The sequence below is a fragment of the Rhinolophus hipposideros genome (genome assembly GCF_964194185.1).
Source record: "Rhinolophus hipposideros genome assembly, chromosome: 24".
NCBI classification, from domain to species: domain Eukaryota; kingdom Metazoa; phylum Chordata; class Mammalia; order Chiroptera; family Rhinolophidae; genus Rhinolophus; species Rhinolophus hipposideros.
This window is the reverse complement of record NC_138070.1, coordinates 21536027-21560293: the sequence shown is the minus strand read 5'-3', so window position 1 is coordinate 21560293 and position 24267 is coordinate 21536027. Positions and strand designations below refer to the sequence as shown.

Genomic DNA, 24267 nt, shown 5'->3' with positions numbered 1-24267 from the left:
TTTTCTCTGCCTATAACGTGCAACCACCTCAGTAGCTGAGGCACTGTCTCCTCCTGGAAGTCCTCCCAGGTCTGCACTTTAGTGCTTCCCTAGCCCTGGCTCCTGTCTACATCTGTATTTACCCCCCAGGGGCTTTCTCTCCTGAGCTGCACCTTCTCTCTCAGCTTTGACCTAACGAGGAGCTGTGGATCCATGGCTCGTCCCTGACTGCGAACACATCCATAACCCTCACTGGCCAGGTGCTCCCTGAGGGCCCAGTGCCCACCACAGGCCTCTGAGCCTCATCTCAGGAAACCCCCTGTGCATTTCCTCACCCAAGGCCCCTAGGTCGCCCACTCACCAGCCGCCTGGATGTCCTTAATAATCTGGGCCGTGAGACTCCCGTTGTAGAAAGCCTGGGCGCCCTCGAGGGCCAGCGTCTCGTATGTATCAGCCAGCCGTGGCATGGTCACTCTGTCCCCCTTCCGCAGCACCTTCCCATCCCGGCAGAACACCTCACTGGGGCAGAGAGACTCCCATGAGGCGGGCAGGTGTGGTGGACTTGGCCAGACCACCCGGCACATCCACCCAACAACACAGGGAGACAAGAACAAAAGACAGTCAGCACCTGTCCACAGGTGGGTGTCCCTGTCACTTGGGGCTCGTCCTCCAGTGTCCAGCCTAGGCCTCCTAGAGTCCCCTGCCACTCAGGACACACAGGCCAGAACCCCATACACCAGGCTCAGAATGTGTCCCCACATGTGGTGAGAAGGTGTTTGCATCTCCTGGACCCCGGCCCTCTTATCAGCACAGGTTCCTGAAAGAGCTCCATCAGCCAATCAGGATCTTCAGGGACCTGGGGACGTGCTTGCCCCACCTGTGCCCCAGGGCAGGCCAGCACCTGTAGACATACCACAGGGCAGGTTGCTGCTCAATGACAGCCCGGCTTTTCTCCAGGGCTGCCGCCAAGCCCTTTCCCACAGGGAAACCCTGGCGGGCCAGCTGGATGCTGGGCTGGAAGAGGCGAGCCCAGGGCAACCGCCCATGTCGCTGGTGTGCCAGCTCATAGCCACGAATCTCACCAGGAACTGCCACTGACAGCCCACCTGCGGAGGGAGAGGAACACAGTTAGTGGCTCCAGACAGGGGACAGCAGGGTCTCTCCCAGGCAGCGTCCCAGGCGCAGGCCCACGTGGGACCAGTGCGGCTTAGGAAGGAGATGGGTTTCTTAGGTCCTATCTGGACTCAGCCTAGGAGAGTGCAGATTGGCTGGGGTGTCTGTCTAACAGGGCACAGGAAGGAGAGATAGTTGTGTGAGTGCTGAGTCTTGCTGTCCCAGGCCTAGATGTCTCTCTCCCTAGGTGCCACCATGTCTGAAATCCTATGCCAGGCTCACAGTTGCACAATGACACTATAGGGAAGCCGGACCCATACCACGTCCCAGCTGGAGCCTCCCAGGCAAAAAGGCTTCTTGCCCCACGAGACTCAAGGGTCCCCCGAACCTGCCTGAGCTCCCAGCACAAGATCAGGCTGCACTCAAGGCCAGGTCACCCTCAGGCCCAGGCCAGTCCCAAAGCAAGAGGCTTTCTTCTATTGTCCCAACTGGGACCCGAGCCCAAATCCCTACCTTGTTCCCTCTCTGGGCCTCAGTTTCCCCAACTGACCATGAAGAGTTTTGTCTCCCAGCTCTGACCTTTGAGGAGCCCATGATCCTACCGGAAACAGCCCCCGGGGTCCTGATCCCCCACCTCACCCCTTTGCCCACCATGCCCTAAGCTGCACACTGACACGGAAAGGTTCAGCCACGGCCCCCACTCCCAGGTACCCTCCCGCATTCACCACTGAGATGACCAGGGTCATTTCTGCTACTCCCAGGCTTGGCAGCTCTAGAGATGCCACTCCCAACTTCTAGAGGTGAAGTTGGGCATGAAGTTCCAAGAGCCAGGTTGTTACGACACCTGCACATCTCAGATCTGACACCCAGTACACCATTCCTCCCACCTGAAACAAATTCTGCCGTGACCGAGGACCAATCAGGCTCTCACACCACCCTGTTCACCGAGGTCACCACTGACCCCACACTGCCAGAGCGGGTGCCACCCAGCCTCGCCTTACCTGGCCCATCACTCTCTCTTCCCGAATCACTTCTGTGTCACACCCGCCTGACTCTCCTCACATCTCCCCGCCCTCTCCTGTCCTCTCTGTTTACACTCACTCTCTCAGTGAACTCCCCCAGATCTGGGCTTCGGGTTTCATTTACATTCTGACAACTCCCAAATTTACTCTCTGGCCCGGCCCTCATCTGAGGATGCATCTGTCCATTTGGAAAAGGCATCTCAGACTTAACACACCCCAAACCCCACTCCGGACAGCCATCCCTCCTCGCCTGCCACACAGCCCTCTATCAGGGCCACCCCATCCTTCCAGGTTCAGACCGAAGACCTGGGGTCATTGGGACTCCTGGCAAACACATCATATCCACAGGCTCCACCTTCCACATGTGTTCAGCACCAGCCACCCACCACCACCCTCATCTCTCCCTGATTATCGCTGAGACCTCCTGACCGGTCACCTGCCAGGCAGGCAGCTTGCTCCCTGTTCCTTCCACAGAGCCCAAGACATCCTGACAGACTTAGGCCAGATCCACCTCCACCTCCCCACATTCAAACACTCCAGGGGACAACTCTACTCCCCTCAGATAAGAAGCATGGTCTTCACAATGACCAATGAGGTCCAAAAGAACCTGGACCATTCCATCTGACCATTCCTCTTCTCTTCAGACATCGTGCAGCTCCCCCCACCGCACCCCAGCCTCTGGGTCTTTCCTCAGATGCCCCTTCCCTGATCAAGCCACTCTTGAAGGGCTGAGCACCCTCTGGCCCGTCCTGCCTCTGCTGTCCCCGCAGCACGTGGCACACTTGCAGTCTGCTCAACCTCTCTTCTCCGCCGAGAATGGCAGCTTGGCCTGGCCACGGGTTTCATCTGTTGCCTTTGTTTTGGACCCCAGCTTAGGGAATAGCCCCTGACACTTTAGGGAGTGCCCAATCAGTCCTAGTTAATAAATGAATTCCAAATGTTCACAAGATGTTAGGTCTGTAAGATTCTAGCAATCTCACACTCTGATTTCATTTCTATACATTTTGAGTTTCCCAATGGGTAAAAATTCAAATATTTGCACATTGGAGAGAACTCTACAGGGGCTACACAAAGGGTCTCAACCTCAGAGGCAGAGTCCAAAGTAGGGGAGCACGCCTGCTATGGCTGGTGTGCCCTGCCTCTCCTCCTCTTCAACCTCTTTTCCTGCAATCCATTTGGGGGTTCCCGAAGCAGCACCCCCTGGTGGCCACTGGCTTCTCCTCAGCTACTTAGGGAGTTGTACAGCCTCCTCTTTGCTTATGGCTAGATTAGAAAAGAAAGATTCCACCCCATATTCATCCCCAAAAATGAACAAATGAATGAATGAATGACTTAGATGTGGTTTTGCCACGATAGAGCTGTGTGACCTCAGCCGGTTTGCATGACCTCTCTGGGCCTCAGCATCCCCACCTATGGAATGGGAACCAGCACGGCACTCCCCCACCAAGTGTACAGAGAGGGTTCAAGGGCCTCGTCAGTGAAATCCGCTGAACAGAGTGCTGGCCCCAGTGACCTCTAGTATGGCAAGCTATTGAAGAAATAATTATTCTCTCCGTGTACTAGCACAAGGTGGCCCTGGAGGAGCCTGAGCAGAAATAACAGAAGCTCTGTCCCATTATCCTCCCTGATGATGGTCTTGACGATTCATTAGGTGGACATCGTAACTACCAGAGTTGTCCTTAGCCCCAGACAGAAGCATGCTTCCCACCCACACCCTGAGCCTGCCCCTCACCTTCCTGCGACTGCTTCGAGCTGTTGAACATGTTGGCGAAGGCCAACCCAGGGGCTATCTCGCGGGCGTTGATGACCTCCGCTTTTCCTGGAAGGAGAAACAGGTGGACAGGCTGGACCAACCCCAACCCCTCACCCTGTGTGAGCCCAGGGACCACCCAGCTGTGCTCTCCCCAGCCCAAGTCCAACCTGAGGCAGACACCCTGCCATTTACCTCCCGCTCCCGCGGGCACTCACGTGTGGTGCTGTTGTAGATGGTGAGGAACAGGCCGCCCCCAATGCCCATGCTATGTGCGTTCATGAGCCCCACGCACAGCAGGGCTGCGATGGCGGCGTCCACCGCCGAGCCACCATCCCGCAGCGCGTCCCTGCCCGCAGCACACAGAGGGGAGTGAGACCCTGCAGCCGCCCCTACCCCATGCACACCCTGCCACCCACCTCCACCCCCCTGGCTGCCTTGGCCCTGATGGAAGAGAAATCAGCGGGAGTTTTTGTTTTTTAAATGCACCTCTAAAACGGATGGGCTTATGTTTTCCTCTTTTTCAAGCCAGCAGATGTACATAACTTTTATAATTGAAAAAAAACTAAACATTGTTACTTTTTATTGATAACATTTTTTTCTGTTTAAGTTTTTAAGTCTTTGTATATAATGTGAGATAGGAGTCAAAAACAGTACCAAACAGCAGAGTTTATTCAAAGAGACAGACACCCTTAGAACTGAGAAAAGGGCCCAGCGGGGCCTGGGAGACCTGTACCCTGCTCTTGGGGTCAGTGTCCCCTTTTCCTCTGACTAGAGGCTGCTGAGGAGGTCCAGGGAAGGATGCCCCTTGTCCAGGCAGCCCGTTGACAGAGGGGGAAACTGAGTCTCAGAGGTCCACTTACAGGGCCCTGGCTCCCCACTCTTTGTCCCACTCACCTCCCGATCTCTGAGCAGTGCTGGGCATCTGTAGCCACAGCTGCCCTGGGGTACACGTGGCTGGGCGGCCTGGAGGTGAAGGGCAGCCAGAAGCAGAGGCCGATGACAAGGAGCAGCAGGGCTGCGGCCACCACTGCCAGCACCACGTACCGCTTCTTCATGATCTGTGGGCACAGGGCGGGGGGGGGGGCAGGGTCAGGGCACCGCGCCAGCCTGGACTTGGGTACATCCTGACCCCCACCCCCACAGGGCACAGTTCAAAGTCAAACCTCAGGAATCTGTCCCTGTATCTCCTTCCTAACACCCAGAGCATGTGTGTCAGGTCATTCTCTACGCCACAAGTTCCTGGCCTCGTCTCTGCCTTCCCAGATCCTCTCAGTTTTTCCTCAGGGTCTCATCCCAGAAAGGACCCCATCTGCAGGAGGGACCCCTCCTGGGAGCCCCCATATTTCACATGCCTCTGCTTTTGCAGGTCCTTGTCTCTCTCCTCCTAGTGTCAGAGCCCTCCCCTGTCAATGGATTGCTCTAGGAGGGACAAGTATGGCCTGCTTCCTTCTGTGTCCCTGCCTTCGCCCAGACCCTGGCACTGTCCATGGGTCCCCCAGACTGGCCTGCCACAGAATGTGGGGTTTAGCTTCTGTCATGCCCTCCAAGGGGGCACCCACAGTCCCCTTCTAAAATCATCAGATCAGTCGCCACAGGGCAGGGACCTACCTTCCTCAGCAGATGGGACCCCTGATCCTCGCCTGGGTTGGGGGGCGTGGGGGTAGCCACAAAAACTGGGAGAGTTTGGCTAAAACAGCTGGCAAAATAACTGAGGTCTCTTTGGCTAAAACAGCTGGCAAAATAACTGAGGTCACTCACTGCAGGAGCCTGTGACCACAGAACCTGCTCCAGAGTAAACGCCCCAACCACGCCGCCTCCTCATTCTCCTGGAGAGGGTGTATCTGAAGCAGGCCCAGCCCTTCTCAAGGAGCTTGGTGAGGTTTCTCTGCCTCCGGATGAGCTCTGAAGTCAAAGAGACTGTGAGCTGCTGACATGTTGCCATGAATATTCCCAGGCACAGCCAAGAGGGGGTTGCACAGAGCAGGGCAGGGAGCAGTGGGGGCATTCTGTACAAGGCCAGAGTTCTGTGGTGAGCATGTCATGTGGGTAAGGGTAAAGCCAGGCCAAGAGGATGGGGAGAATGAGCCCTGGAGCCAGCCTGCCCCATCTGAGCCCATACTCACCTCTTACTTGCTGTGGGGTCTTGGGCAAGTCACTCACCATCTGCCTATGCGAATGACAGAGGCATACCACTTGGGGATGTTGTGAAGATTAAGAGGATTGAAAGGTGGGAAATGGAAGGTTAAGTGTTGGCTACCCTGGGCTACCCTGGAGGGGTTCCCTGGAGGCGTGCATGCAGCAGTGGGAAGCTGGTCAGCCTCTTGCTCACTTATTTCCCTGTTGAATTCCTTCCAGGGTGTACTGGGAGGAACAGCAGTGGAGAGGAGGAGTTAGATTGAATCTTGGCTTGGGTCCCCATGAGATGGAAGCAGGCGAGGTGTGTGACCCCAACAGGAAAGGAGAGGTATGATAACAGAGGCAGGCTGTCCCCCTCCCCTAGACTCAGTTACGTCCAAAGACTGGGAGTTTGTTGGTGAGCCCTGGGCTGGGACCTCTCTGCCTCACTCTGTCCTTATTCAGGGTCTGAATCCCAGGGCAAGAGGTGGTGTCCCAGATATGGCTTAGGAATGGAGCCCCACACCCATGTGAGGGGCATCCAGACACCAGCGTAGAAGGGTTTCTTCTCCTCATGCTCAGGGGGCGGTCATACTACCACACATCCGGATTCAAGCTGGTCCCTCCTCCCCACCTTGAGGGAATCTAAGCACCACCATTTCTGGCTGGACTCTAAGCAGTCTCCTCCCTACTCTTTCTCCCAGAGCATATTCTGCTCTTTAGTCCTCTGAAAAGCAGCCAGAGGACTGAAAGTGTCCTTGACAGACACTTGCAGAAAGTGTCAAGCAGGTCCTAACCTTTGCCAGTGCCCTGGGGACAGCCCATGCCTTCTGCTCCCTGCTTCCATTAAGCCTGACAGCCCTCGGGGTACACCCTGGGCCTTAGCAGAGAGGCCAGTCAGGGTTAAGGGCTTCTGATGGAGACACCTGGGAGGCCTGAGGGGCCTCAGCAGCTGGACTGGCAACATGCAGCGTCTGTCCCAGACACAGAACTTTCCCATCACATGTGACGGGCAGGGCTGGACAGGACAGAGGCCAGTATACCTCTTCCCTGGCATAGCCCCACCCACCAACGAGGCCCTTCCGTCCTATCCACTGGGGCATGGCCTGGCTTCATTTCTCCCGGGCTTGGGGCCATCAGCTGAGACTCCCCACGGGGCCCTACTCTCTCCCCTCAGGTCCCTGGGATGAGCTAGCCATGATCTCCTAAGATCCACACTCTTATCCATCCATCTGTCTGTCCATCCACCCACCCAAGGGCCTTGAGGGGCAGGGGGCACCCAGTGAGACTCAGATTGCCAGGGTGTGTAGGGAGTATGTAGGCAGCACTGACCCCATCTCCTCCTCCCTCAGCAGGGCAGCGGGAGGCCTGGCTCAGCCCCCCACAGGCAAACATATCGAGCCTGCGGAAGACACCCTGCTGGGGTCTGTGCTTCCGTTTCCCACCCTCCGCCCCACGTTTTTCTCTAAGACTCACTAAACAATGTCCAAGCCCAGAGGCCTGGCTCCCACTCAAATCGGTATCAAGAGGGGAAACAGAGGCCAGAGAATGGATCGGGTACACTGTCTGGCCTCAAACTCCAGCCCGGCTCCTCATAATCCCTCGTGGGCTTACCTGAGACCCCAGGGCATCAGGGGCCCAGGAAAGCCCCTGTTCCTCAGAAGACAGCTCTGGGCTGGGGTACAGCAGGGGAGGAAGAGGCAGATTTGTCTGCTTTGGAAAGTCTTGGTCACAGTGCCGCTGGATTCCCCACTCCCAGGGGACCCAGCTGTGTGGGGAGGTTTGAAGGACCTCAGGAGCCAGAGCCACGCCTGCGGCCCCTGCAGAGCTCCTCAGGGGGCCTCTGAACTAGGACTGAGATCTGGGGATGGGCGTGTCCGAGAAGGAGCAGAGGCAGGAAGGAATGGAAGATCTCACAGGCTCACCTAGGCTCAGAGAGGGCAAGAGGGCGGCCAGGGGGCACCCAGCATCCCCATGGGGCAGTTGAAGGCCCTTGAGTAGGCTGGAGAGCAGGCAGTCTTCTAAGGGAAGTCGAGCCTGGCAGGGAGGTCGGTCAGAGGCTGACATATGGGCAGCAAGGAGGCGTGGTGACTTGGCCTGTAACCAGGCGACTAAAGTTCAAGAAGTCCTGGAAGTTTCTGTGACAGCAGTGACTCTTGGAGTCCCCATGGTGTTGGCAGCAGGTGAGGCTGTGACCCCAAGAGGGAACGACAGGTGTGGTGACAGAGGCAGGGGGTCCTGCTCTGCAGGATTCAGATCCCTCCAAAGAGTGGAGTCAGCCATAAGCCCCTCTGGTTCCCCAAACTGGGTCCCCTATTGGCGATCCCTGTCCCTAATCAGAGCGTCTGAACGTCAGGGCGACTCAGCATCCCAGAGCTGGTTCCTGAGGCAGTGCAGCACGAGCGCTGCCAGCACCAGACTGGAAAGCCAGACCTGGGAGGCCTCACGACAACACACAACCCTCAGCTAGTTTCCCAGGGAGCCTCTCAGGAACACAACCTGAGGCTTTAGGTCAGAACCAGTTCTACTGCTTATCCAAGAATATTACTGCCTCAGGCTCAAGGAACTACCTGAAAGGCTGGGCCCAGAGCGGGCCAGAGCTGATCCAAAATCACATAGCCCAGCAGTGCAGGCCTGGCCCCCCTGTACCCGTCCCCAAGTTACTGTGTGTTCCTGACCAGCCCACCAAGGAGGGCCTGAGTCAGGAGGCCCGGCCCCAGGGGACCTTGGACACTGCTCCCCATTCCCCCACGCCAGCTGCTTCCTGCGTCATGGCTCCCACCAGGATCCCTGGCCAGCTGTGTCTAGGCTGCCTGGGAGCCCTCGCAGCCTTCGTCCCTAACACCTACTCCACAACAAGCCCGCAAGGCTGCGCCTCTTGGAGACATAGAAGCTGACCAGATATTGCTGCCTGCCCTGGGTCACGCAGCCAGAGCAGAACTTCTTCTGTCACCCACTGCCCTTGAGCAGGCTAGAGATATTATAACTGAACAATTTGCCTGGGTATCACCGTAACTGCAGACCACAGTGACTGGGAAGACGGACAGGGAAGGAGCCGAGGACCAAGGCCCAGGCCTGTCCCTGAGGGCTAGGCAACAGCCAGGAACACCAGGGGATTTGGCCCTGGCTGAGTGGCTACATTGCAGGGCAGTCAGCTGGGAGAGGTCTGCAGTGCTGGGAGGGGCTCTGTCCCTAGCCTGAAACTGTTCAGCAGTTTCCTCCCTTCCTGGGATGGCAGGAGACAGAGCAGTATCAGCAACAGCGGTAGGGCAAGAAGAATGTCGGAGTGGGCAGAGGATGGTCCAGCCCCCACAGGTAACCGCAATAGGAAAAGCCTGGGCACAGAGCATTGCCTGTGATGGGCCTAGCAGCAGCTGCAGGTTTCAGGGAATGTCGACAGGAGGAAGGGCAGCTCATCAAAGGCCATGTCAACAGAGGCATGATGTACAGAACAAAGAAGGCCCCTCCTCGTACGTCGACTGTGTCATGTTCCATCCAGGTCAGCCCCTCACTCCCTACATAGAGACAGAAGACCTGGGTCTGGGGAAACCATGTCATCTCAGTTAAGGCTGCAGGGGCTGGGCGGGAGATCTTCTCCAGACCCTACGCCTCCCGTCCTAGGCACAAAAGGTGGTGAGCTCCTCATCCCCCAAAATGTACAAGTCTCACCCACCCAAAGATACTGACTCTGCCATTAGCACCACCCCCTCCCAACACACCCCCCCAAACTGAATCTAGGCTGAAGCAAGTGGGTTCCCAGGACACAGCAGAGAAGAGCATAAGGAAGAGGAAGACAGAGCAGTCAAATGGAATTTCTCTGTTAATCCACCAACCCAGCCCAATAGCTGTGTCACCACAACCACAGAGCTACAAAGCTGAAAACAGGACACAGCTCCAAATCCATTTATAGACAGGAAACTGAGGCTTAGGTAGAAGCAACTTGGCCCAGAGCAGCTGGCCCTGGGAGCCACATGGACGGGCAGGTAGACCCAGGACCCACCCCCCTTACCCCACCATCGCCTTCCCACAGCGAGGAGTCACCTCCCACAAGTATGGGAACACAGCTCTCAGCAGCTTCCCCAGCCCAGTCTACACCACTGGACGCAAAACTTACCAGAGTTGGAGTCTCTCTCCCTCACGGCCCACCCTGGTGGCATAAGGTTGAGAATTAGATAAAGGCCTCTTCCTCAACACTCGATAACCTCTACGGGATGTAAATCATCTGTCAGAATATGCCTGAGATAACAACAAGGTCGTGGGTGCCCCCTAGAGTTGTGCAATGACCCTTGCACAACTGACCCTGCCCCACCTCCACCACAGACACAAACCAGAGCCCCAGAGGGAAATCACAGCCCGAGGACACAGCCCCCTCACAGCTCGGGCTCCACTCCAGACCTGACTCCCCCCGTGATTACCCCACCCCAGACTGCTAGATCCTTCTGGGCCTCAGTTTCTCCATGCTGCACTCCTCCCTCTTAATTCTGACAAGTCCACTTCCTGGGTGCCGTGCCTTCTTCACAGCCTTCTTCATAGATTAAGTGGCTCTGCCCGGCTCTCCGCCACCCACCCCATACCTGTGGCAGAATGAAACAGGGAGCCTGTACAGGCAGTCTCAAAGCCACTTACCAGACAAGACACAAAGCCTCCCAGCCCAGACCCCATCAGACAAAGAGCCTCTCTGAATCTGTCCAGGTGAGCCATGCCTCGCCACCCTGAATTACAGCTCATAAACTGATGCCCAGATGGCAAGAGGGGCTCCTCCAGAGCACGGCCAGCACATGGCAGAACTAGAGCTACAACCTAGGCCTCCAGACATTCCCAGGAGGCCCCAAACCTAAGCTACCCTACCTACGATGTCCAACAGTTCAGAGAGGGTAAGCCATGCTTTGGGGTCACACAGCATTGGTGTACAGCCAGAGCCTGTTCCATCCCAGCTCACCTGGCTCCAGGGCTGGTCCTCCTGCTGCACTCCAGCACAGAACTAAGTCTCCAGAGCCTAGCTGTGACCCAGCTCCTCCCCTCCCTCCCAGAGCTGGCCTTGAGTGGAGGAAGGCTTTAAAGGCACAGGAACCTTTCCAGGTGGGAAGAAGGCTGGCTCCTGGTCCTGTTCCTGTGGCTGTGTGACCAGGGACAGCTGCTGGCCTCTCCCTGTCCAGTGGGGTCCCAAACCCTGAATGAGAGACTTGAGCTTTGAGGGCCTCATGGGGGGGTGGGGGCGGAGTGAGGCTGGGTTTCCAGCAGAGGCAGGTCAGGCCAAGGGTTCACTGAGAGGAGGTGAGCTCCCCACAACTTACAATGGCCAGAGAAGAAGAATCGCGTGGCACTGGGGTGCAGGCAGATGCTTATATCAGCGAAGGCTGGGAATGTACGCATCTGAGACCCCAGAGTCCGAGGAGCTTAACATTCTCTCTACAAACATGCCCTCTCCCCAACCCTTAAGGCTGCAAGTGTAGCGTCTAGAGGCTGTCACTCCAAGGACCCTGTCACCTGGACGGAAGGGAGTGCGTCACATGACCTAGGAGAGCCTTTCCTCATCCCCCAGCTTTGTGGGGTCATGAGCATTCAGGGTGGTGGAGGACAGGAGGCAGGGAGACAGGAGGGACAGTATGGTCAGCCAAGAAGGAGGAAGACCCCAGGACTCCGAGGGAGGGGCAGGAATCTAGGCAGAGCTGGGACTGGACTGGGGAGGGCATGCCAGATGGAGGGAACAGCTTGGGCCTGGAGACTCGGCAGCGAGGCGTCTCCTGAAGCAGTGAGGGCACAAGGGAGACTCTTAACTTCCCTGGGTCCTTCCCTGACCCCTGAGGAGTCAAGACTGGAAAGGGAGGTGTCTGAGCTGAGACCTTGAAGGTCAGGTGTCTGGACTTTGAGAGCCCAGGGAGGTGGGTGAATGTGTCACCAGGCTGGGTAACCCATCAACCCCAGCTCACTCATTATGACCCTAGTGGGTGACCATTAGCTCCTCAGTCAGCCATGTAGTGGGCAGGGGCTGAGGGAAGAAGGGAGTGTTCACGGGAGCGTTGGTTGGGGACTGGCCAAGCTGAGGTCTCTGTATCCTTGTTCCTTGAAGAGCTTTCCTGGGCCGAGCTGGCCTCCAGCCAGGGGCAGCTGTGAAGGCATTATGGGAGCTGGAGGGTGCCACCTCACCATCCTGGTGCTTTTCATCTCCTAATCACTCCTGCTGTGCTAGCACCAGCAACCTAGAGTGCCTCAGGGGCCTCGGCCAGACAGGAGGCTCAAGGCACTAATCCAGCGGGCAGAGGAGGCTGGCCCACCCCCTCCTCTGAGAAATGGGCCCACAGTAACCTCCATGGCCCTTCCTGTTCTGACAGGCTCAGATTTGCCCCACTTCTGTGCCTAGGAAAACAAGTCCCAGGGGGAGGAAGAAGAGCGTTCCCAGCACAAGGACACTGAAACCTGAGAGGGGAAGGAATTTGCCCAAAGCCACTGGGCAGGACAGCGACCCACGACAGGGGGAAAACCTTGCAAACACTTCCGTCATGCCCCACTTTGCTGTCAGGTCCTGGGAGCGGCTGGTGCCTGTCCCACAGTGTGCCAAGAGAGCCTCAGGCCTGGGTGGGCGACAGCTGGTAGAGAAACAATATCCCCAAATGCAGCCATGAGCCTCACAGGGAGTAAGCCAGGCAGGCAGGTCCAGATTCAAGCAGTGCCTGGTCCATCCTCCAGAACTGCTGGGACAGGACCTCAGGACCTGCTGGGAGTCAGGAAACCTGATACCATCCAGGATGTTTGATGGCTCCTGGTATCTGCACCAAGGAGATATTTGGAAAAGTGACTGCAAATCCAATCATCGTAGTATCTTAACTAGGATCACAGAATCTCAAATGTTTGGTCTCTGATCACCCATCTCCAGCACCCCAAAAAAGTCAGCCTGCACACCTGCCCTGATGGGGAGCATACTATCTATAAAAATAGCAAGAATGATTGGTTTGCAAGTTCTTCCCAGTTACAAGCCCCAGTGTGCCTTCTTAGAATTCTTTCTGCAGCTGTGAGAGTCGGCCTGCTTCACATGGGCCTGCTGCTACTGTCTAAGGCCACAGAGCAGAGGAGCGGGGGCCACTCCAGACCCTGCGGCTACCTGGCCACAGCCTCTCAGAGCCATACAGACCACACTGAAGGGATGGAAGGAAGACGCCAGTGTGGTGAAGGGGTTGAAGTCACCAAGTGGTGGTGGGGAGATGAGCTCTGGCCAACTGCAGGCACGGGCAGAGTCCCTGCATCCCCAGAGCCCGGCCAGCACCCCTGGAGCCATATCCAGCATTCACTATTTCAGAGCCCACCTTTGATGTGCGGATGGAGGCTGGAGCACAGCCAGGTGCGTGGGCCTCCAGAAATGTCAGCTTGTAAACACCTGGGAACGTCCGGCAGCAGGGCCAGTCTGGCACCTGGTGAACCAAATCCAACTCCCAAACTCAAAGGCAGAATGGCAGAGTGGCTTTAGAGTCCCTAGGTTCAAATTCGACCCCAGTTACTGGTAGCCCATGGTCTCCTCTTCCTGTCCCCAGTTTTTTATCTGGAGAACAGGGATAATTAAAACAGTTGGGTGGATTTACTGAGCCAGTACCCAGGCTGCAGTAAGTGACTGCTACTTCCATGGCTCCTACACAGGGCCTGAAGCCATCTCTCCCTGCCTGATGAGCAGCTCAGAGGTCATGAGTGCCCCCCTGCTGGTTGCCCGGTCTTCCCTGCCCACAGCACTCTGCACAAGTAGCATTTATCACATCACCTTATAATTATCTGCAGTGTCTGGGAGCTCCAAGGGGTGGGGGAGGAAGGCTGGATCTGGTCCATGCCCAAGTCCCCACCCCTGCTCATGGCCTAGACTCCCTAAGAGCCAAGCATTCTTGTCTCCAGAGGCATAGCCTCAAGGGTCTCACGCCCAAACCCGCCTATTCACCGGGCTAAGTGGACATGTGGTTTCACTGATGACAGAACTGCCCAACATTTTCCTTGCACACCCTGGACTTTCAGGAGCTCTGTCCCCACCCCCTTTTGCATAGCACCTCCTCGGCCTTCTTCACCTCTGCAAGCTGGACTCAGTTCCTCTTTGGCTGAATCTTGCTCAAACATCCTCTTCCCTGGTGTTTCAGATACCTCAGGTCGACACGCCCAAGACTAAGCTAAGCAACTACTTCCTCGCACCTCCACCGGTCACATTAACCAGTGTAGTCAAGTGTGGCCACCCACACATCCTCACTGGCCCCATCCCGTGGGCCCTACCTCTGCACCCCCTCATCGCTGCATCTAACCCCAATCTCCCCTCAGGCCACTGCTTCTCACCTGGCAACTCCTCCTCAGGGTTACAAGCTCCCCCTTGGTTTCCCTACTACAGCCCCTGTGCTCAGCCTGCAAATCTGAGCATGCCCCTCCCCCACCAAAAACCATTCAAAGGCCCCCTTGCCCTCCAGATAAATTCCCACCTTGCTGAGGCTCTGCCCTGCTCTCCTGCTGGGACATGGTGCTAGCACTCTTCTTTTAGACCCCATCCTCAATGTCACCTCCTCCTGAAGCTCTCTTCCACGTCCTGGTCAGCTGCCTTCCTCACTCCCGCAGTGGGGTGGGTGATCACAGCTATTGCTATGACCTCCTGTGACTGTCTTAGTCTCCAAAGTAACCACACTGCCCAGGAATCTTCACTGAATGGAAAAATGATGGTTGTTGGGCGGCTGGGTGGATTCGGGATAGAGCTATGGAAGATTCATTAGTAAAAAGAGCTCACACCTGTCCCACCGTGCTGTGTACCAGCACTGTTGTATGTCTAATCCTATGACACCTTTGCCAGATGGGCATTTTATTTTCCCCATTTTACAGATAAGGAAACTGAGGTTTGCAGAGGTTATTGCGGTGGGTTGAATAGGGTTTCCCCAAATTCATGTCCACTCAGGAGCTTAGAATGTGACCTTATTTAGCAATAGAGTCTTTGTAGATGTCATTGGTTAAGGTGAGGGTGGACTCTAAATCCAATGACTAGCGTCTTTATAAGAAGGCCATGTGAGTACAGACACCGACACAGCGGGGAAAAGGCCATGTGACAATGGGAGGCAGAGGTCGGAGCGATGCAGCTACAAGCCACGGAAAGGTAAGGGCTGGCGGCAATAGCAGAAGCTTGGAGAAAGCAGAGGGATTCTTTCCTGGTGCCTTCAGAGAGCACAGCCCTGCTGATGCCTTGGTTTCAGACTTTTAGCCTCCAGAACCATGAGAGAATCCATTTCTGTTGTTTTAAGTCACCAAGTTTGTGGTGACTTGTTATGACAGCCATAGAAAACTGATACAGCTACCTACTTTGCCTATGTTTGCACACCCCAAAAGTGTCAGATCCAGGGGATTTTTATCCAGGTCCTGAGCCTACACCTGTGACCGCCCCCCACCCCCTGGAGATCTCTGGCCCTGTAGAAGGCTGACAACCCATCCCTGCAGACCTGGTTCTAGGGAAAACTGCCTTCATAGAGCATCCATCTATTTCCTTCCTCCTACTGAGTCCAAAACCATCCTGCCTCTTTCTTTGCATTGGCTGCTAAGAGGTTCAGTGTCACCTGGCTACTTGCTGAGGTACCATCAGCCCTGTGCTAACTTTCCTCCTGGGCTGGGACTATCCCGCTGGTGGGAAGAGAAGAAGCCCAAAACTGAGACCGTTCCAGTTCCAGCCACAACTCTCCACCCCACCTTCTGAGTCATCTGGACTTGGTTCCCTGTCACTCCAGCTGAGTCACTACATGGGTGGCCAAGGGCTTGGGAAGCCAAAGGTGTGGCTGTCATTGCTACTTATCTCTTGGCAGGCTCCACTTGGGGTTCAGGTTGCCTCCAACAGGGCCTGGGGTCTGGCCGTCTCCCCCCCACACTGACTCTCTGACCCCTCCAACCTCTACCTCACTGGTGGCCCACTGAGTAGGGCTGCCCTGAGAGGCATGGTACAAGCCCCTGAACCTCCACATCAATCCTGAGGGCTGAGAGGGCAAATTCACAGCTCTCCCCCTGCGCTGTGGGGTCTCTAAAAACAGTTCTGCTGCCCAGGAAAACTCCAGGGAGTGGGGCCAGCAGCCTTAGTTATGTACACATGGAAACTAGTGAGGGAGAAAGAAGTCTCCACTCCCCATGGCCCAGCCCTGGCTTTGGGGGCTCCTGCCCAATCAGGTTAGGCCAGAAAGAGTCCCCAAGAGCCAGCTCAATCTAGGCACCCCCCACCGGAGGCTGAAGGAAACCCATCCAGGGATCTGGGTCCAGACACCACTCTCCCTTTTTTCCTGGAAAAACGTCCTCCAGGAATCTCCCAGCCAGGGACAGAGGGTGGGGTGCGGGGTGAGGGATGGGGCCGGGGGTTAGTTCTCTGCTTTCCACAAGATTCTAAACCCTGGGCACCCCCCTATGCCACTGCCTGATTTGCCCCCTACATGACCTCAGGCTCAGCCGGCCTTTCCCCCAGCCTGCAACCCCACCTCAGTCTTCTCACAATCAAGGTGACAATGTGCAGGCCTGGCTCAGCCTCTGGAAGGATATGGTCAGGATCTGGGAGCCATCCCAGCTCTGGCTCCAGCCCTGAGGATATGGGGGTGGGGGAGGAGGGTCTTACCAGGGTGCCAGCTCTGGACAGGGGGTCTTAGAGGTGTCTGGGGCACCGGGGCCACTGCTGAAGTCTCTGGCTCCCTCACCACCACGTCAATTCAGCGACAGTGCCTTGGCTCTGAGGGACGGCAAGCCAGGCAGTCATGCAGGTTTGCCAGAGAGGAAACCTGTGATGCCAAGGTGGCCCCAGGACAGTGTTAACTATACAGGAGGGAGAGGAGGCTGCTGGGTCCAGCCAGCAGTTGTCAGGAGAGAATTAAGCCCAGGATAGAAAGGCCCCAGAAACAGGCCCAACAGGGGTGCCCAAGCCGGCAACAAGGGTTGGGGTTCAGTGGGTGGTTGAGGGATGAAGACACTGCCTTGTCTCTGGGGGTCCACAGACCCAGGTAGTGCTTAACCCAAAGGAAGGAGCCTGACCTGCCCTCACTTACTACATGCCCTTGGATGGTCTCCTCTCACCCCACCCTCCTTCTGCACCTGTACTCATGCACCCTGTCCTCGCAGGCCGGACCAACCCTCCTTGCTGTGGCCGTTGGGGACTGGAGCCTAGTATCTCAAATGCTCCCTACCCAGGGAATGTGAGGGGTCTGGATCTGAGTGGGGCTGCAGGGGACGGCAGGCCTCCAGTGAAGCCCCCAGATTCCTGCTGAGGAAGACTCAGAAGGTGGAGACACTCTTTGAGTTGGGTGGGTCCCTCAAGCCTGGTCCTGGGAAGAGCCAGGGGTCTCCCTTCTCACACTGTCCCTCCCCCCTTGTCAGGCAGGGAAAACCAAAGTCAGGGGCAGGTGCAGCCAGCCTTCTGCCATTCTACCAGAGCTGGGCTTAACGGTTAACCAGCCCTCCTCCTCCCGTTTATCTCCCAGGCCAGAGATCAGAGGCCTGGGTCAGAGGGGGCTGGTTCCACTCCGCCGGCGGAGGCCTATCCCTGGCCATGCTGGGAGGGGCAGTCAATATTTGTCATCGTAGGAGTGTCCGAGCAGGATGTACGGGTCAGATACTACAATTGCTCTTTGCTGGCGTGATTCCTGAAAGCATGTCCTGACACTGCCTAAGGCTGGCAGACTTGAGCGGAACCCTCAATCCTTCCCGCCCCGAGTCCAAGTCCAGCGCTCTTTGCACCGCGAAAGCAGCTGTTCCACAACCCGCACTGGGGCCAGAAGGCTTAGAGGCGTCACGCGCCACCTCGCCCTGGCTGTGCTCGGCGACTCCCCCCACCGCCGGAGCGTCACAGCTCCAGAGCCCTGCCTAGCACGGGCGGGGCGCGTCTTCCAGCGAGACCCCCCCCCCCCCACAGCAGTGTTTGGGAGCTCGGAGGCCCCAGCAGGAAACCCCCCCTCCCTTCCCCGGCTCCGGCCCGGCCGAGTTGTGCAGCTTCAGACACCACGCTCGCCACTCCGCTTATCCAGGGGCGGGGGCAGGGCCGGGGGCAGGGCCGGGCCCAGCCCGGGGCGGGGCTCAGACCGCCCGGCCTCCCGGCTGCTGCCCGCCGAGGCTCGCTGGCCATGGGGGCGCGGCTGGGCCGGGGCGGCGACCGGGTGCGGGCCCGCGCCGCATGAGCGCCGGGTGCGCTGGCTCCGCGAGATTCAGTCCACGCGCCGCGAGCGGAGCCCGAACGCGCCCGGCGGCTGCTGCGCCTCCTGCGCCAGGCGAGAGAAGGAGCCCGGGAGAGGCGGGGGGCTGCGCGCTTTGGGCTTCGGGCGTCGGGCCTGGACGGGGCCGGGAGGCAGGGCCCACCCGGAATGGCACACGGGCCGGGCGGTTCCGAGGGGAGATGACTGGCTGCAGGGGTGGAAGCTTGTCTGGGCGAGAGGGCAAGGGAGGGAGGGCGACCAGCTAAAGTGAGGACCACTGAGGCGGGGGACGTGGGGGGGACTGTGAGTGTGTCGGAGGAGCCTCTGCGGTTTGAGGTCTGTTGTGTGTGTTGAGGGTGCCCCAAGCCAGTAGCTAAGAGCCCAGATGCAGGACTTGGCAGGAAAGGAGGGGTGCTGGGAGGAGTGGCAGGTGTGAGCATCTTGTATTGAGGGGCAATGGGAAGCCTGCAGCCCCCGCCTTCTCCAGGGGGAGGGGAGGCACTGGACCTTAAAGAGAGGATCCTGGGAAGCAACACCCCGCTGGTCAGTGGGTGCAGCCTCACCATGACACCGTGGTGGCCCAGACAGAGCCACAGCATGCATCACCCATCCTCTTAAAGGACAGCTCACGCCCACTGAGTACACACCCCTGGCATCTGTACCTCACACCACATCTGGACCGGCGGGGGCTCTGGTCCTACACACACCAGGCCCCTGAGTCCCAGATCCCGAACCCTGGGTTATCCTAGGCGACATGGGTCCTGCTCCCAGCATCACCACTAGGCACGCTACTCCCCTCTCTGCCCACATCCCCACCCCCTGCAGCAGCTGCCACCACAACCTGCCCCATCCCGGAAGCTGAAATCAGCCGTGCAGGTCTTTGGCCTGCAGGAGGAGGATTAGAGATGGGAAACAGGCTTGGAGAAAACTGAGCCTAGAATCACAGAACAGACTGAGGGCCAGCCAAGACCACAGCCCAACCTCTAGCCTCCCAGCCATGCTCCTCCTGCTACTCTCTTCTTGGCTCAGCAGACTGGAAAGGTGAGGCTGGCCCTTTAAGAGGAGCTGTCTAGACCGGCAGAAAGAAGGCTGAGGTCTGGGGCCCTGTCTGGGTCAGCCCAGGCTCACCAGTCACTCCTCCCTTCTGGGTCCTCCCTAGCTGGCATCTGCAACATGAACATGAATGATGTTTATAGTGCAAACAGCACAGCATCACCGAATCAGCCAGACTATCCAGAGGCATAGATTTCTATCCGGAGTCCAAGGCACCAGCAGGGCATTATAACTGGGAAACCAGCTCCGTTGCCCCTCATTTCCCAGAGTTTGGGATTCCAGGCCCAGTGAGGGGCCTGTCCTGCCCCATACCCCACAGAAACTCTGCAGTTATAGCCCTTGGGCATTCTCTCCTGGGCTGTCTTCCTGTGTGCGGGTCGGGGGGACGGCTTCTGCGCTGAACAGGTCACTCTTTGGTTTGCGGAGGCCCACGTGGGTCTGGAGGCCCCGCCTGGCTGTGCCTGCCCCATCCGCTTGTCAGTACACCCTCTAAATAGAACCTCTGAAAGGGTGGTTAGTACCACATCAGGCCTGTGTAACCGATTAAGGGCTGAAGACAGGAAGGCCCGGGGCTCCATCCACAGTGGGGTCTGTTAGAGGAGTAGAGACTTGGAAGCTAGACAAGGAGGCTGGTAGGCTGGGGAGAGTTCTGAGACTGCAGACTGGGCATGAGTCTGACATCACACGACTTCAGAGCGTTTGGGCTCCACCACAGGGGGTTAAGGGTCAAGCTTACGTGTGTTTCCTAGAGCAGGCTCTGGCAGCCTGAGGGGGAGACTGGAAGAGTGGCAGGAGCCCCAGGGGGAGGTTGCTGTAGAATGAGGCCTGAACCTCCTTGAGTAATGGGGGGGTAGAGCGGGGTGGGGAGGGGTGAGGGAGAGTGTGGGGTGATTCCTGGAAAGATGGGGAGGGTAACACCCTCTACTGAGCTGGGGCACAGGAAGTGAGGCCAGATTCAGGGCAGGAGATGAACACGCCCAGTCTGACTGAGGTTCACCCGCCCCGACAGCAGGGGTCTGGACCTGTAGGCAAACAGACAGGAATAGGTGGGAGAGGCAAAGGGCCCAAAGGGAATACTAGAGGACAGTGGCTTTTGGGGTCATCAGAGGAGCCCTCAAAGAATCCCCTGGATAGGCCCAGCCCCAGAGAATGCAAGGTGTCCCAGCATGTTTCAACTTCAGGGCACTAGTCTAAGGGCTCTGGGACCCACTTATCACCTCCGGAGGCTCCTGGTGCACTCTCTCCTCATCTAAAAGGTCCACCTGCCCCTAGATAGTTAGCCCATCACCACCTGTGGGGAGACTCCAGGAAGCCTCAAAGAGACGGAGAAAGGGGAATGGATGTGAGGGGCTCTGGCTGGCTGGGAGGGGGCCCAGAGAAGGGTGGCCCCAACTCCTGGCTCACTCAACTCTCTTCACCACTCACAGGACCTGGGCCTCGAGGGGATCCTCTTCCCTGACATCCTCTACAGGAATGTGGCCTTCCTCAATCTGGTAGACCCCATTTCCCATGACCTGCTCGTGAACCTGGCCCGGAACCTGCAATGCCCCAAGACGGTGAGGCCAGCAGGCAAGGACCTCAGGCAGGATGGTGTGCTTGACAGGGGCCAGGAGAGCCCAGGGCTGGGGGCTAGGAACCTGGGTCCTTGTGTGGCTCGCTGCGATGCCTTAGGCAGGTCACTGCCCCTCTCTGGGCCCTTATGCCAGTGTCAATGTATAATGGTGGATAGCAGCTAGAGCAAGTGTGAGCTGTACTTTCCCAACCCCAGAAAGTTGTGTGCTGGGTAGACCATTTCCTGAATGGCAGCACTATGCACCAGGTCCCAGAATCCAGGCAGGAAGTTGTATGGGGACCCTGCAAGACACAGAATGTTCTTACAAATTCGCTGATGGACCCAATCTCTGAGTTCCCAGCCTCCGAGTTCCTGGACCGGAAGAGAACTGTCCTAGGCTGGAACCCCTGTCCAATGTCCCCATCCTGTACAATACCCTTGGGGACAAGTGCTCACTGCTTCCCACCGCAGCGTAAGCCACAGCAAGTCCTTCCTCATGTTGAATTGGCATCTTCCAATTGCAGCCTCCCCGTCATCTCCCCCCGTGCACCACGTTTGCCCAGAACCCCACTCTAATGGCACCTGCACACATCCTGCCACCATGAGCTTTGACGGTGCTGTGCTTCTGACACAGCCTGTGGCCAGCCCCCAGCCCCCATCTCTTAAGTTACAGTGAGTCAAGGGTGCCCACGATGGGCCCTGCAAACTCTGAACTCCCATATCTATCTGCAGTTGTCACTAAGGATTCTGAGATAGCCTAGAGCTGCCACAGTGACCCCTGGGGCTTGCTGCCATTGTGTGTGAACGCTGTTAACAAAGGGACTGGATAAAGAACATGTGCGTAGTGGAGCGTGCTCAGTGCCAGCTTATGGAAAGCAGGGCACCCCTGTTCTGCCCAAGCTGGGCTCTACAAAGGCCCACTTAGGACCAGGAGTGAGCCAGGTCGTGCTGCTGTAGCATGCTAACCCTCCCAGCCCTGGCAGCCCAGACCCCAGGCCCCACAGGCGCAGTTGGAGATTGGAGAGTGAGAGGTAGAAAAACATGCTGACCTGGCTTGTTCCTATTCTCTGGGGGTGGCGTCAGTGGAGCAGGCCTCCCTGGAGGGGCCTGGTCCTGCCTCCCCCTGTGGCGAGTCCCCGGGGAGCGCTGAGGGTGGGCAGAGGGCCGACTGATAGCTGGAGATGCTGGCCCTAGGCCTGAGGACAGGGAACAAGGGCCCATTGTCTGGGCTTCCTCCCACCGGGCACTGCGGGCCTCAGACCAGCCTGTCCAGCTCCCAGTGGGCAGACTCCCCTGGCTCCGTGCCAAGCCATAGCTGGAGTGGGAGGGGGCAGGGGAGGCCAGTGGGCAGTTCAGTGATCCGTAATGAATAACTGTGTACTCAGCCACACACTTGGATCTCCAGAGCCCAGAGGGCAGTGAGAGAGGCTCGGACTCACCCTTGACAGCGAGCGGTATCTCCCTACAGGACTCTGAGTTCTGGAAGTCCTCGGACAAGATCTGTCGGCAGCGCATCTACCACCTCACCCCTCACTGCAAGTGGCAGCAAGGGTCCAGACTGCCCCGGAGGAAGACCCCGAGCTGGTAAGGGGAGTCTAACCATAGTCCCTCCTCATGCCCCTTAGGGTCCCTTCCCAGGCTGATGTGAAGAGGCAGGACCAGCCCTGGGGGGAGTACCCAGGCTTCTCTCAGAAAGAGGCTCGTGCCTGAAACGCACTAACTCTGTGGGCCTCTCGCCCTCGTCTGTATCATGGCCCCAACGCTGGAGGCCATGGCTGGCCGATGGCTGCAGACACTCCAAGTCAAGCTGCACTCTCTGTATGACCCACCCCCTGCCATTCGCTCCTCTCTGTCTCTGGCCTGTCACTGGGCTTGTCTCCAAGGTGACCTTAGCAGGTATCCGCTGAATCCCCGTAACAGGCTTTGAGGGAGGCAGATTCTGGGTCATGATTCCCATTTTGCTGGGAAGGAAACTGAGGCTGGGAGAGGGAAACTGGCTTTCCCAAGACCACCCCCGCCTTGATTTGCCTGCATCCCTTTGAGAATTCTGTGCCACCTGCCTGAAGCCCAGGCCTCCCCAGCCGGCCTGATGGCTCACTCTGCCAAGGGGTCATCTTCTTGGTCACTCGGTCACAGCCTATGGCCACAGACTCGGCCCAGGGGCCCAGAACCATAGCCCCTGTGCTTTCCCCGCTCCCCTCAGGCCTTGCAGTCCACATCTGTCCCCTGCTGTGGCAGGTGGGGTGACCCCACTGCCCTCAGCCCCCAGTCAAGTCTATGTGCCTCGTGAGCTGTGTTCAAATGACAGGAGAGGCCTAGAGGGGTTTTTGAGGACCGCAGGGGACCTCCTCAGTCTCTAAACTTCCTTTCCAGCTTAGAACACAGGGAGCCCTTCCCCGGGGCAGGTTGCCGCCCTCACATCCCCCGGCACCTTCCCTCTCGCTTCCCTGGGCCTGTCCCCTCTCTGGCCTCCAAGACCTGAGGGACTAGCCTGATACCCTGTCATCCTCAGAGGAACACCTGCCCTTACCCCCAAAGGGTTGACTTTAGAGGAGGCACGTGAAAAATGTTTGGGCTCAGGAGTTGGAGCCCCTCGATTTGGAGACCAGGCTCCCCACTTAATGGTGTGTAACCATAGAAGAATCCCATCACCTCTCTGAGTGTCCATTTGCTCCTCTGGAGAATGCAATCGTTCCTACCCCACTGGGCTGGTATAAAAGTAAGTGAGACAATAAATGACAAGTGTGGTGATGCAGTCACACAGTAGGTTTTTACAATTACAGCTCTTGGAGCCTGAACAGGTGTGTATTTAATCATCTCAACAGCCAGATCCCCTTTCACCAAAGGGGAAATTGAGGCTCAGAGAGGTTCTGAGCATGACCCATGGCCAGCCATTTAGAAAGTGGCATTTTGATCCCAGCTTGGCCCAACTCACCTCCCTGGGCTGCCCCAACAGGGCATTTTCCGTGGGCAGTGGAACCGGGGTTGTGGGCCCTTGTTCAGTCTATCTCAAAAGCAGCCTCAAGAGCAGCCTGCAGAAGACTCTGCTGGCAGGGGAGACTGTGAACCTCTCAGGGATCCCACTGTCAGTATGGGACGTGCCACATATAACGTGCTACCTGGGCAGCCGGGGCGCCGGGCTCCCGGCACCGGACCTGAGCTTCACGGGGCTGAGTGACGAGCTGCTCCACCTACTGGCGCCCCGCCTCTCCCAGCTCCTGCTCAACGGCAACCGGCTGACAGGCTGCCGCCCGTGAGCTCACGGAGGCCATGAAGGACACCACCAAGTTCCCTGCGCTAGCCTGGGTGGACCTGGGCAACAACGTAGACGTGGCCGCCCTGCCCCAGCCCCTGCTGGTTGGGCTGCGCCGGCGGCTGAGCCAGTGCACCTCGCTCCCCACCATCTATGAGGGCCTGCCTGGACCTCGAGCCTGAGGGCAGTGTGGCCCATGCCACCATGCTGCCTCCACTTGGGGCTCTGCAGCTGCCGAGCCAGGGTCTGAGCCCCAGGCCTGCTGTACTAGGTGA

The 24267-nt window shown here is 57.7% G+C and overlaps 2 protein-coding genes across 18 annotated transcripts in view; one reads left to right on the top strand and one right to left on the bottom strand.

Moving 5' to 3' along the window:
• The window catches only part of GGT1 (gamma-glutamyltransferase 1), a 27385-nt gene extending 5398 nt beyond the window's left edge, over nt 1–21987 (bottom strand). The window contains exons 1-10 of one of the 17 annotated variants that reach the window (XM_081037834.1): nt 10922–10980; nt 10097–10129; nt 7908–8171; nt 5991–6034; nt 5626–5769; nt 4762–4925; nt 4083–4213; nt 3847–3933; nt 893–1085; nt 341–498 (exon numbers count right to left, since the gene is read on the bottom strand). In XM_081037834.1, coding sequence (XP_080893960.1) covers nt 341–498; nt 893–1085; nt 3847–3933; nt 4083–4213; nt 4762–4922 — 730 coding nt within the window. In that variant the 5' untranslated portion in view covers nt 4923–4925; nt 5626–5769; nt 5991–6034; ... (1 more) ...; nt 10097–10129; nt 10922–10980. Of the gene's footprint in view, nt 1–340; nt 499–892; nt 1086–3846; nt 3934–4082; nt 4214–4761; nt 4926–5625; nt 5770–5990; nt 6035–7907; nt 8172–10096; nt 10219–10402; nt 10560–10830; nt 11148–21788 lie in introns of those variants that run through there. The other 16 variants (XM_081037841.1, XM_081037844.1, XM_081037843.1 and 13 more) reach the window with 16 other exon arrangements.
• Nucleotides 15060–24267, top strand: LRRC75B (leucine rich repeat containing 75B; the record flags this gene model as incomplete). Its single annotated transcript, XM_081037805.1, is given in 9 exon segments — nt 15060–15082; nt 17625–18166; nt 18169–18209; nt 20615–20743; nt 22208–22323; nt 23759–23980; nt 23982–24156; nt 24158–24194; nt 24197–24267. Coding segments are annotated over 9 exon segments (1356 nt in total).